Source organism: Haliaeetus albicilla, chromosome Z (genome assembly GCF_947461875.1).
Source record: "Haliaeetus albicilla chromosome Z, bHalAlb1.1, whole genome shotgun sequence".
In the NCBI taxonomy this organism is placed as follows: Eukaryota; Metazoa; Chordata; class Aves; order Accipitriformes; family Accipitridae; genus Haliaeetus; species Haliaeetus albicilla.
This window is the reverse complement of record NC_091516.1, coordinates 18,277,721-18,291,914: the sequence shown is the minus strand read 5'-3', so window position 1 is coordinate 18,291,914 and position 14,194 is coordinate 18,277,721. Positions and strand designations below refer to the sequence as shown.

Genomic DNA, 14,194 nt, shown 5'->3' with positions numbered 1-14,194 from the left:
GAGTCCATCCCTCCCGGTTTTGAATGACTTCTCTTCTGGTTCCTCTGCTGCTACACAATTGAGTCAGCCATAGGTGGAAAGCCTAGAGCTACCAGCAAACCCAGCTGGAGCTATTTTTGATCAGCAAAAATTGTGAAAACAGGAACCAGTTTGTGTAGAAGAGATGCAGCAGCAGGCAACAGAAATTATTCTACTGATCTACACATGGGCTACCATTCAGTGAATGGCAGAGGAAGCAAGGGACAAAGATTGTAAAGGAGGCTGCTTTTACTTGGAACCGCCACTTTTCTGCTTCCCCCTCAAAGTGAAACTAACTTATTACGCCACACACACAGCTTGCCGAGTTTAGTATTTGGCTAGCAGCTGCAGTAACACCAGCAGGAATGGATTGTCATGAGAACAGTGGGTGAGATACAGCTACTGAAATCCTTAGCACCTGCATTTCTTGGTCTGTTATATGAGCTAGTGCTGCAAAAATATTCTGGCAAGGGTTGTGATTTTTTTTTTTTATTCCCTATAAAATGTTAGTGTGATAAAGAACAATATTTTAAAATAGTTTAAAACATTTTAAACATAAGGAGATAACTGAAACATTAGCACAGTTACATTTGTTTCTTCCATTGCCTGCTTTTGTTTCTCTGTGACATTTTTTCCCACTTTTTTTTTTCTAATTTGCATTTCCCACCTTGCTTCTTTGAAAAGCAAGGAACTAAAAAGTAGTATCCAGTCCCCAGAACTCCTACTCTTAAGACAACACTGTCTTTGTGTTGGAAATAGTCTTTGTAGTAGCAGCGGTAGACACCCTATTTAATGAAACACAGGGCTTTGGCCACTGGAGGTATTGTTAAGTAAACACAACACTAGGTCTGCTTCCTTAACAGAGGGTCCTAAAAGAATGCAGTCTTTCAGCCTCCTAGGAGTGGAGCTGTGTGTCAAGATTTTCTCTTGTGCAACCCATAGCCCCAGGACTTGATAAGAACGTGCCCACTGGCCCTTTAGTAGTATGATGTGCCATCAGTTTTAAAGCAGCCTGTACATTTTAATGCCAATCAGCAAGAAACTTTGATTTTGAGTGCCAGTAAATAGTTTGCTTTCTTGCTCCACTTTAGAACTCAGAGGATTCAGCTAGAAGACCATTACTTTTCCTCTGTGTGTCAGATAAGGCTTTCTGACCCCAAAGCAGAAATTTTTTTCCTTTGAGTTTCTTATGCATTACTCATGGGGCGGAAACATACTGGATCCCACAGGGATCTCTAGCACTCTAAGAACCATGAGCTGAAAGCTGACCAAGTAGAATAATTACTTGTTTTTAAACAGCAAGTGATTAAATGCTAGAACAAATTCACAAGACTGTGTAATAGAAATACCATGTCTCAGTTTTCCTGGTGAAGACTAGAGGCCCTTCTGAAAATTGTCATTTCCCTTGAAGGAGGAAGAACGTACCAATACACAGGAGGTCAGACTCTGTGTAATTAGCAACTCTTCTTGGTCCTAAACTCTCTGACTTCAAGTTGGCAAGGCTTCAAAGAGACCTCTGAGATGGAAGAGATGAAGACAATGCTTTGTTTCCACAGCAGGGGCTACTAGGGCACATTTAGTTAGAAGAACTCCAATAGATCTATTCACTTTTCCATTTCATAAACCCTGGATGAAAGTCTGTCCCTGCAGTGAGGCAGATCAGTGACTGCCAGACAAAAGAGAGGGAAGTTGTCTGGGTGAGTGGCCAGGGAGACAGCCTGCAGAGAAACCTGTCTACCTGCCAGGAAATGGAGAAGGGAAATGATCCCGCAACTCGGAACCCCACAGCAGCATGGTGCGGACTGTTCTTCCAGCTTGTACAATGGAGGAAAGGCCATGGAGCTAACAGGAGGAGGGAGAACAGATCAGCAGAGAAAGGGATGCACCACAAAGGAAATCTCTCTCAAGTAAAAAGGGCAGGGTTTAATCTTTACAAGAATCTAATGTAGACAAAACAATCCAAGCAAATCCTATGAACGAAACAAACAAACAAAACAAAGAGCAGAAATAAGCCAGGGAGATTTGGGCTTGTAGAGCCACAACATGCTTATAGCCCTTATAAGGTGAGGGAAGTGTTTGCACAGACCTGAGAGTCTGTGGATCTTGATGTTTTCTAGTCCATCTCCCTGTGGGACACAAATGAAACACTTCATTCTTCTGTACCACAGGCACAGAGGCAGTTCTCCAAAACACAAACTTTGGAACAGACAATAAAAATCCACGAAGCCAGGAATTTCATTACATGAATGCAAACAATGCACCTTTTTATATTTATATGCCTATGACTTGGCAAAAACAATTCAAATAGTTCATTAGTTAATAGCATTGCTCTTGCCCGGGTAAGATATAAGGCATCGGAAATCAATGAGAGATTTTACTGAAATCTGAAAAGGTATGAAAACAGAAGTTTCAGTCAAGTTCTCTCACAGCAGCTTTCTTTGAAAGCTGGGTCAGTGAAGAAAATGCCACGAACATAAGCATGGTTTTTACTCCATGTTTCAGTCAGGCAAGTGACAATTTTGATAATTTCCTGTATTTTCCTTACAATATCTCAACAGCTATTCAGCAATTTCTCACCAAATTGCTCCTTTCTTTGTAAACCTGTGGGGCTGGGGAGGGAAAAGAAGGCTAAAAGGATTCTGTAATATCCATCTCCTTGGCTATTAGTTACACCCTCTTCTCATTAACACTTCTTACCATAAATTTCAAGTCTTAAAAACCATCTGCTTACAATGCTTATTTAACTCTGCAAGCTGAAACAGATGTTCATTCTTTATTTGTACTTTGAAACTGAAAATTAAGAAGAAAAACTATTTACGCAGCTGCCACATTCTTCCTGTTACAAGGCTAGCCACAGATGGTGTAGCTTTAGTTTAGCCCCCCTAACCCTCCATCATGCTCTTATTGAGAGTAAGAAGCTGTTAAGGAGCCTGTGCATTGTGTAATAGCTTGTTCTTCTAAGATGCTCTACATACCGTGGAAAAAGCCAGATCTTTTCAAACCAGCTCTTCTTCACTTTGAATCCATACGTCATTACTTAGAAAAGACTAGAACAAGATCTTGGCACTGTTTCGAGGGAAAACTCGCTACTGACATTAATAGTGAAGGATGAGGAAACAGTATTTTTATTAACAACCTGACAAACACATTTCCAAAAGAAATGGGTATAACATTTTCTAGGCTGTCTTATTTAGCCCTGATTTATTGTGGAACTTTTCTTCAAAAGCACATTACATACGTTATTTAAGTCACAAAGAACAAGGTGAAAATAGTGGCTAATACACCTGTGGTGTGAACTATGAAGTAGATTTTTACATTCAGTGCTCAGAAACATTATGCGGTAGAAACCCTTTTTTGCAGACACATTCTGAATCTGTAGATGTGTTTCTATATACACATACTTAAACAAATCTCTTAGGAAGCCTTACTGAATTGGGCACCTTCTGAATGCTGACACACAAACTGTAAGGGTCACCCCCCCCCCCGCCTTTTTTTTCCACTTTGGTGATGTTAAAAAAAAAGAGAATAAATAATCAAAACTTATGCATATTTTGATCTAGATCCAGCCTGCAGATGTGTAGTAGTTTATAACTCATCAAAACTACATTTCCAGACACATGGAAGAGAATTGTCTTCCCTGATGGTGCTGAGGAATGCCCAATCAGAACCACAGTGCTACCTTACAGATTATATCTACATTCATCACTGGCTAAAGCAACTTTTTTCCTTATCCGTGGAGACAGGTGAGAATTGGAAAAGGTGTAAGTAACTTTCAGGGAGCAGAGTGGTTGCTGGTTAGAAGCAAGGTAAGAAGGAGTAAGACATTCATTCTCAAATAGTGTGACTTTTGATGCAGCCTGCAAACAAGGGTGCCCTACTGAGCCCGTGACATTTTGTATAATGGGATGTGTCACAGACATGTAGTGATCATCACTGGAATCAAACCCTTAATCCTACTAGCTCATCCATCATTAAGCACCAGGTACCTCACATGAATCAGTCTCCACAAGGACCCGACAGATTTTCACCATGGGCTCACTGTTAAAGGAGTACTGATGTTTGTTGTGTGAACAGTACAGGGGATGCTGCCAGGGAAGTGTGGCCAAACCGATACAGAGAAGAGTGGGGTGAGCATGGACCATCTGGCAGACATACAGCATGAAGGCAAATGTACAAAGACACCAGTCTACCCCTGGTGTGCACAAAGGGCCCCTCCCTCAACATCTGCACAGGTGTGCAGAGGTGTTGCCAGCAGTGGCAGGCTCCTGGCCCCTTCACTTCTGTGGGCTCCTGGCCACCGTTCATCCTGATGTAAAGAGTTGCTTTTGGACACTGTTTTCTTGTGGTTATATCCTTAACTGATACCAGTCTATAATAAACCATTTTCTCTGTGGGTCTCCTTATTGCTACCTCCACAAGCACCGTTGTTTCTATACCCTGTAGTACACAGGGAATGTAAGTCTGGGCACTCTTCTTGGTGTGTATATATAATAATCTTACTGTTCCAGGAGAGAGATTAGCACTCACCCCTAACATCTATTGCTACAGGTATACTACAAATCATCCTAACAAATCTGTCTTACAACAATGCCACAGCTTTATCTAGCACAAGTGCTATTTGGACACAGTGATGCTCTGATGGCAGTGCATGACTTACGGTCATTACACAAACAATGCTGTCACCACAGTTCAACCCCCACACTCTCTTCCCTGCAGGACTTTCTGTCTTTTACCCCTCCCACTGACAACAGGTAGTAAGTGTTCTTCAGAGCTTGCCAGTGCTGCTCCTGTATCAGACACAAGGAAAACTGTACATATCCCACCAAGAATGATCTTTTAAGACAGAGCTTACCAAGACCTAAGCAGTAACTGTAGAAGATGCCCCTTCCACTTTTTTTTTTTTTATTTAGAGTTGCCCTGACACAGTTGCATGTCTCACTTGGTATCCCCTAGGATCTAGACTAAATAAAAATACTTTCATCAGACATACACAATAGAAGTGTGGAAATGACCATACAATATCAGAAAATGAGAAAGAAACTCATTGGCAAAATTATGCCCCCTGAAAGCTGGTACTTTTCTTGTCTTTTTTTCCTCCTGTTGGTGTCTCAAGACCATGACTGAAAAACGGGGAAGTGAATGTTGGAGCTTGCAAGCAGCAGAGTAATGCCTCAGCGGCTTGAAACAAAATCCATTTGACTCATAATGTCGCCTGTGGGGAAGGAGAAGAGAGACAGTACCTACACTCTGGCACTAACATAATCACCATTTTGAAAACATTACCCGAGACAGCCATGTACTTACTGTTTTGGCCTAGCTAACTTACCTACTGTGTGCTTCCCCAGGCAGTTATTGCACTGGCTTCTAGTCATATACTTTCAGTAAAGTGCATTGGCTTGGACTGAAGCAATTTCACCTTCAGCATAATCTCTACTACTCCAGAACCTGTCCTACAGCAAGTTAACATGAATTTTCCGTAACCACAGAAGGTGCAGTGAAGTTACCATCATAACTTAGAAATGGAAGAGAGTTTGACAATAGATACTACAAAAGTGAAAGTGGGTGCAAGGTAAAGGCACGTTTTGCAAATACTTTCCACATCACCACTGTAGCAGCCTTTCCTGTTAGGCAAGTTTAAAGGAAGAGATTCTCCGTTTAATGAGGTGTTCTAATTAGTTCTTCCCCAAACTATTTTTCTGTGCATTCTTCACCCTCTCCCCCTATATGTTAAAATTATTGCAATTAAAAGGCACATTACAAAATGCTTCTGTTAATTAGTCCCCTCCCACAACTGTACCTCTTTATGGTCCAGCCTTAAAGATTTCTGTAAGCAGAAAAGTTTCCAATCACAGCAGAAGGGTATTATCAGAGTTGTTCACCCAAAGGGATTACCTAAATTGCTGATGGATAGCTCAAAGAGTACAGGATTATTCTCATACAGCTAATCAGTGCACATTCAAGTCATCTGAGTATTAAATCTGCCACGATGGACTGAGAGGAAAGATGCATCTCCTAGTAACTAGCATCCTTACCATAAAGTCTGTGGCTACAAAGAGTATGAATTGTCTTCATCAAAAATTAATTTCCTCTGTCCAGCTCAAAAACTGATCTTCCTGCTTGTGGGATCAGTCCACCAAAACAGGTTTTAACAGCTGTTCTGCCGATACACAAACAGCTTCCATCTGCAGCATTTCCTCCCAGCAATTACTTTTCACGGAATGTGAAGATCAAAGAATTTTAAGAAAGGTCTCACCTAAAACCTCCTCTGGAATTCTTCCTGTTTCTCCATACACTGGCTGTTCTGGAAAAACATAGTCCTTTCATACACATACCTTTTTCTCTGTAAAGCGATAAGCAATTCTGAGTCATAGCAAGCATTGTGCTGTAGAGCTATGCGATTTGCAGCAGGGCTAAGGGTTAGCAGTCTAACTAACACTGAGCTTTACTTAAGCATGGGTAATTTTATGACATAATTACTCTATTGCTAAAGAATCTGCTACCTGGGCAACACGTTGCTCTTTCTATGTTTGGTGAAACTGGAACACTTGGAAAAGCTGTCATAGCTTCAAAGTTAAGACCTTTGAAAGTTTAAAAATGAAGCTTTTGATTTTTGAAGCTGTGACAATACTTCCAAATTTTTACTTAGGCCAATTTTAGAAATCGGAGCTGTACTACAAACTTGTATCTTTAATTAGTGTAAGCTTTATATTTTAATTCTAGTGGCTATTAATCTCAGCTTGTACATTTCACTTTTTGGATCAGTGGCTCCCTGTATTTAGGGCAATTTTCATTTGGAGAGTTTCTAGCTTTTTCATTGCATAGATGACAGCGGGGAGCAAGGTAAATTCTTCCTTGTCCACATACTTTATTCCTAATGTAACTTTAAATTAAAAAAAAATAGTAAAATAATTTTATTTCACATTCTACTGTTTTATTTAGGGTTTCCTTAGCTGCAAATCAAATTTTGGAAAGCTATTAAATTGTAAGAGCCTCCTTGCCCTCTCCCTTTCTCCCACCTTTCGTTCTGGAAACGCCCACAGCTGTTGTTTTGATGTATCAGTTCAAAATAGCCATTTATCTTTTGAAATGCCAACTTATAGGGCTGGGGAAAAGGTTTCTGGAGTTTTTTTTTTTGGTTGCTGTTTGTTTTGTTTTAAAGGGAAATAAAACCTTATTTAGGAAAAAATACTTTATTTTTCCAAAACATGTTTAGACAGATTGCAACAAGAACAAAGTACAGTACAAAAATGACTCACACAGCCTGCAATAGTTAATAAAACACTAATCAAATACCTAACTTTTTGTCAAAGTCCTTTTGGGTACAAAATACATTTTTCATATTACAGAGGTAATGCCCACTTTACAGTGGCATCAGATAAAGTCTGTAAGACCATTATAACACAGTCACTAGTATTTGCTCTCTATATATACCAGCTTTTGACATGTTTTTTTTTTACTCCAGATGCACTGAGTGTAGTCTGAAGTCAAGTATAAAGTTCTTTCCTTGTGTCAGCAGTTCAGCATTAACTTCAGCAGGTTTGCCTGGAATCTACCAAAAGCCTTTCTTGGGTAAATATTTATATCCTAGTAGAAGCTTTTTGCACCTGTCAATCCAAGCAGTGCCCATACACCATTATCCCTTCTTTCAAAAGGGAGCAGCTGCACAAAATGCGATGGCATAACTGAATAAATTTTTCTCCCTCAAAGCCTACAGCTTTTTTTGCTACCTTTCACAACTAATTGTGAACTGCAGTGTGTGGCATGCCAAACAAACCTAAAAAGAATATATGTGATAAGTCAAAAACTGTCAAGGAGTTTTCTCCTCCCATGCCCATCTTTGCAGAGGAGGCTAAAACAAGTCAGTATAGGTTGTGATCTCTTCTGCAGTATTCTAACATTAAGGAAGATTAAAAGATGGGTATTTTTTTTCCTCCTATGAAACTGTAATTTAGTCAACATAAGCAGGAGTGAAGCATTTGACAAATACTATTCACATGCAATGTATGAACAAAAAATTATCGTCACACCTTTAATTTCCATGCCAATATTGTCTCTGCAATTACGTCAAGAATCTAATATTTCTGTTGTGATCATTTGTTTTGCACTGCAAAGCTTGTTTTGATCAATCTTGTCTTCCCTCTCTATCTAAACCTTTCAGAAAAAGCTAAGAGTGAAGTCTGTAGATACACAAAACTAGAGCATCCACTGCATTAAAGCTTGAGAGCGCAGGGACATAAGACGCACTTGTGTCCCATGCAGTGGAATACAGTGCAAAGAGTCCCAAGCCAGCTGAGACTCCAGCCAGCCATTCCATGCAGCACAGAATACTGGCATTGCATTTATAAACAGCACAGGTCTAAACAGTCTAAAGTCAGCTTTATTGTTTACATGCAGCAAGCTTGGGTTCCTCTGCACTGGAATCATCACTGGCTTCCCTGTGCCAGAATAAGCACGGGGAAAGGCAGGTTTTATCAGATCTTTGCAGCGGTTTCTGTCACCCCATTTCACGAAGTCTGCAGATGTTTCTTATCTTATAGTTTTGCTAAGGTTGGAAAATCCAATGCCAACACACGTCATTAAGACTTTCTCCCCACCCATGTGCTCCTCCTCAGGGGTCTTTGTTTCAATTTTAAACATGGTCTGGAAGAAGCTTCTCAAGTGTCGCAGAAACTCAATTCTGAGGGAGAGAAAACAAGTGTTTAAGAAACAAAACAGAAAGCCCATTAGCAGTATGTACTAACGCAGATTCCAGCAAGAGCACAGTGAACAGAGCATGAATATATTGCTTAGTACAGAGCAACAAGCCTACAGGCTCCAAACATTGTTCTCACTTCTGTTGTAGAGGTGGCTAGTGACCCCTATTGAAACCACTGCACTCTCTGTATAAGCAGAGAGAAAGAATGCCTGCTAACATGGCAAGACAAAATATTGAAGGAAGAAGAAAGAAAGGAGAAAGAAGAGATGTAGCCAGGCAAGGTCACTTCCTTATGATGCTGACTCTCCATTAGGGCCATAGGAAACCCATTCCAACCTGTGGTACTCTCCCTGCCCCAATGTTTAAAGCAGAAATAAAAGATAAACAGGGATAGCCAAAGGGTTTGGCCTTGGGTGCATACTTTAAGAAGAGAGACATCAGATCCTAAAGCATGTGTTTGATTTTTATTACTAACTTGTCCACTTCTTAGTGAAATGTTTCATTAGAATCACATTCAGACTCAGAATTCTTCCCGTTTTCTCTCATTTTCAGAAAAAAGAAAAAAAAAAAGTAATTTTCCTTTCATCATTTTAGAATGAGAGGCACAAAAAGACTAAACAGACACAATGCTCCTAAACGCACACTAACTGGAGAGCAAGTGACAGGAAAAACTACTGAAAAGTATATTAAAAAAAAAAAAGAACAAAACCAGCCAAGAAAACATTCCTACTGGCTTACCCAAAACAGGGAACAAGCAATTACACCAAAAGGCTACAAATACAAAATTGGCAATAGCTCCTGACGGAAGTCTGGTCTCTTCCAGTCATGGCCACAAGCAAGTCTGCAGTCTTGAGCTAAGGTTTAATCTCCTGCAGCAATTGGTATGTGCTCTTCTTAGGTTAAGTTTAACCTTTAAAGAAAGGGAATGTGCACATCGAGTCCACATATTTGTTTGGCTGGCAGTCTGGAAAAAGTCTCTGCTCTGCATGCTGAGAGCATAATAGCAAGCTAATCACACTAACATCATTACACCAAATCAAGAGAAAGTACCCAGAAAATGGGAACCAGGAGACCAAGAAGGCAGGACTGTCCCCACTGCAACACCATGAGGCCTCTGAAAACCTCCTGGCAGCTCCTATTCACAGAAATTGTAAATATGCACAACAGAAGTTGCAGGAGCAAGAATTGCCTTATCCACTTCAGGAGGGCAAGCTGCTGCTCCTGGGCTCAGATACGTGCATGGGAAGAGGAGGGAAACAGTAGGAGCCAGACAAAGAGAGGCTGCTGTTACCTATACAGTTCTGTGCTTATCAAGATCTGAGAGTTATCCCTGGGGCAGTCAGCTGAACATCTCTGCAGGGTGAATGTGGGCATATGGCTCCCCATGTATACCTGTCTACCCTACCTTCCTGGGCTGGTAACTGGCCTTAGCATGGATACCAGCTCTCCCATCTCTCAAATGGATTAACAGTGAAAAGCACCTTTTCTTCCATGTCTCCCCAGCTGGAAAGTTTCCGGTTGCTGCTATAATAGGCAAATGGGCATATGCTGGGACAAATGCTTCAGTAAAGCTGACAGGCAACAAGTTCTGTACCAGCCTTCTCCTTAGCTGGGTCCTTTCCCAGAGCTCTGGCACTCTGACAGGAAAGCAGCCAAGCCCAAAACAGCAGGAGCGGCATGCTGAACTGCAAGGAGGGCACAGAATAAACTGTACAAATGCCAGAGGCAGCGTGCGAGCCAGACGCTCAGGGAAAAATCCTTAAAACTGATCAGCAAACTCTGCAACATGTTGGTGGGATCAGGTCAGCCTGTACCTCTCTTTGCACATATGTAGGCTACCACGCTTCTCTAATTCTCCCTTTTGAATAAAGGCAGAGTGAGAAAAAGCAAGAGAGCTTTGCCACAGCCATGAGCGGGAGTGCAGGGGGGGCTGCCTAGGGATGTTGGGGGAGAATTTTGGAGCAGAGAGTCCAGCTCTGACTTGCAGCAGCAGAAGCACAAGTGGTAAGAGCCCTGGAAACAGGCAAACAAGATGGGGGGAGGTCAGGGGTATGTGACAGAAGTGCAGCAGAAAGCAGGTTTCTATTAGCTTGAGGCTGATATGGGTCGCGCGTGGGAAGGTTTGCACCTCAAATTAATAGTGGAGGCTGCACCAAACATACATGTACAGAGAAGGTTTATTTTGCAGGAAGTTTAGACTGTGTGTTCAGGCAAGAACAAGGCAGAGCTGAACACTTTTTCTTAGGCCCAGGGACAGCTACATGAGCCACACTGGAGGTTTCCTCAGAGCCAGTGGCTTTCAAATAAAGAACAATCGTACTACCAAAAAAAAAAAAAAAGTCTGTTTATCTAAGTGCTATCTTTTCCCAGAAGAAACACCAAAAGGTACACAACCACTTCACACGTCTTAGCTCGCTGTCAGGGCAAAGTGACCAACCCGCGGATCAGTGCAAGAACAGACCTGCATGCCAGCAACACCTTTTTGGTTCGACTACCCCGAGACAAGCGCAGGACACAGTCTGGCAGCGCCGGCGGCCGCGGTATTGCTGCCCAGCGTCCCGCCGGGGACGTTCCCCGGCCGCTGCCCGGGAGGAGCCAGGCCTGACCGGCAGCTGCTGGCCGCGGCCTGCGGCCAGTGCCTGGACGCCCGGGCCGCCAGGGGGCGCCGCGCTGCCTGCGGGCCCCGGCCCGGTCGCCGGCCCCGGCGGCAGCGGACGGGGAGGAAGGAGACGACCGGTCGAGGGTCTGGGTGCGGGCGGGGACGGTCACCCCCGACCCCGGGCAGGGCTCGGGCAACAATCGAAAGCGGCAGCCCGGCCGGGCAGAGCGCCCTGCCCGAGGCAGGCCCGCCTCGGGCGCTGCACCTGGCCTTGTCCCCTCCCCTTGAAGCCCCTAAACCTCTGCGCAACCAAGCAAGGGCCGGGGCACTCAAGCTTTCCCTTTGCTCTCCTTCACGTACCCCGGGCTCACAGCAGTTCACCTGCACAAACCTGTCCTGCAAGACCAACCTCTGCCAGGTGGCAACACAGCCAGCACCCAATTTGATTTTAAGCTCAGGTTGACAGAGAGGCACTTAACTTCCATGAGATCTGGAGCACCAGATGAGAGGAAGTAATCCAGATGGCCGCAGGCCAAGTGGTGTTTTTGGGACTGGTGTCCCCAGTGCCTCCCAGGACAGCCACGCTCATGGTGTTGCCTGCCTGCCCACCCCTCACCCCCCTGCCCCGTGCCATTCGTGGGGGCAAAGGATGCCTCCTGTGGAAATACTTGGGAGACGGTTCCTCCTCCTGATGGATGTATTCCAAAGCACCATGTCCCCCACACAGTGCTCTCATCCACCAACTGAACTGTCACATTCATGCTACATTGTGCTAGACAGGGAAGCCACTCTAGCATAACACGGCTTATAAATAGCTTCGGCTTCTGCAGGGTGAAAATGTTAAATGCAGAGATGTCAGAGCCCCAAGAGAGAAAAGAAGGGACAATGAAGTGGAACATGACAGTACTGCAATTTACTTCCAAAGCCTGGGCATCTAATGAGTTGCTCAGGAGCCAAATTTCCCAGTCCTTTATGAGCTGCCTTAGTGAGGCCATGGGGGTGCTGCAGACAGAGCTGCGTGATCTCTGAATAGATCCTCACAGGACTGATGAGTCACAGAATCACAAATTTTAGGATCTCACATGACACACGCTGCTTCAGGATGTCTGCTCCTGACCTTCATTCTTGCCGCACACTCCTAGCTTGGAAGAAGGGACAACCCACCCATTTGAAATCAGCCTGCTTACAAAATAAAAGCGCGCTTGCGTGATTTTCATAACATAACCTTAAAAAAAAAGACAAAAAAAAAGACTGCACAATGACAAGTGATTGGTTGTTTCACATGCTTGAACTGTGCACTTCAAACACCAGTATCTACTCTCTGTAAGCCTTTCACGTGGATACTTACCTTAACCCTGTGCAATGGGAGGCTTCCCTGTCTTCCCCTCAAAATCTTATGAATGTTGTTTCCAAGATAACAGGGGTTGAGAATAGCAGTTAAGCAATTTCTAGCTCTCAATGTGATGGCACCACCATTCTTCAGTTATCACAGTACTGTACCTTTCATGTATACAGCACCGGTACCATGATAACTGAAAAAGGACAGTTCATAGTCTTATTATCTGATGCCTTTATCAGATAAACAACCCTCCCTCCATTTGATTAAAGGAAAACTGCTCAGTCTCTAGGTATAACTGTGATCTAGTCAATCACCTGCCAGTCTGATAGAGTAAATGAAATTTTTGATACTCGATGCCCTCTCCCTAACCTGTCTGTTGCAACTGCCAATGTAAGAAACTTAGTTTCTTCCTATCCTCTGAACAACTGCCAGCCGCAAAGCTTTAATAAAAATTGAGACTGAAGGATTAGATAGAAATCCGCTGCCCAACAGGGCTAAAGGTGTGGGGCTGCACATAGCTCCATGAATTGAACTCTTAAGCTGCTTCCTATGGACAATCACAGCTTTAGCATTTGGCTAGCCATTTGAAACATGCCATTTAATGCCACAGCTAGAGAGAGATCACTAGGAAAACACAGTAGTGTATGCTAGGCAACAAAAAGCAAACTGATGTACGCATACAATCCAAGACCAAGAACGAATAATAAACCCCATCTCTGCAATTCTCAGAATCAGGAATAATATAGAACAGTAAGGGAATCATCTTCTAACATGTAGAAATAAACACCAGGTAACTTACACCACCTGTCTCATTTGAGGATGGGTACAAGTTGTTCTATAGCCACAAGCAAAGTCTTCCATATACATAAAATAGCTGTGCAATAAAACTAGTGAATTAAACAAGACTGGGTAATTGAACTGAACAAAACAACTTACGTGTATGGAGACAGAGGTCCTAACAGGACTTTGGAAACATCCCGTTGTCCAAGGGTCATGAGGAGCAGAGCAAGGCTCTGATTTGTTGAATCTACACAGCCTCCCTGCAAACCAAAATGTTTTAATAATTAATCTCTGTACAAACCAGAAATTGGGATGGGAGGAGAGTAATGAGGGAGAAAGATACACTTAAAAGGCTGAATTACTGCTCCCAATTTTCAAAAGCCAAAAAGATAAAAATCTAGATTTTGCAACAATGACATTATTTTCACATGTCAGGTGGGAAAGGAACAAAACTAAAACAAACCCCAGTAACAAGGTCACATTAAAGATCCCTCCCATCTCTCCCAACCTATTCTCTTCTAACATCACAGAATGTAAGCACTGCAGAATTTCTTTGCAGTAAATTGAAAACAGGCATGAATTATAGTTCATGTGCATTTGAAGATGCAGCACTTTATGGTAACTATAAAGTTATATTTGGACAAATAGTTCAGTGTTAGCAGACACAAAACAGCAAGTTAAAAGTTGTTTCACACGAACCCACCTAAGACCTTCTGCTAACTTTTGTGGTTTAACATTTTTTCCCCCATATTTAAAATGGGAA

At 42.7% G+C, this 14,194-nt stretch overlaps 1 protein-coding gene across 4 annotated transcripts in view; it reads right to left on the bottom strand.

Annotated features, from left to right (window-relative positions):
- Positions 1-3,127: 3,127 nt before the first annotated feature.
- Positions 3,128-14,194, bottom strand: part of RCL1 (RNA terminal phosphate cyclase like 1) — a 33,382-nt gene continuing 22,315 nt past the window's right edge. The window contains exons 8-10 of one of the 4 annotated variants that reach the window (XR_011323463.1): positions 13,588-13,691; positions 5,345-6,319; positions 3,128-5,230 (exon numbers count right to left, since the gene is read on the bottom strand). Coding sequence is in view for 3 of the 4 variants with exons in the window: in XM_069777577.1 (XP_069633678.1) it covers positions 8,545-8,695; positions 13,588-13,691 (255 nt within the window). In the remaining variant the exon portion in view is untranslated. The other 3 variants (XM_069777578.1, XM_069777577.1, XM_069777579.1) reach the window with 3 other exon arrangements.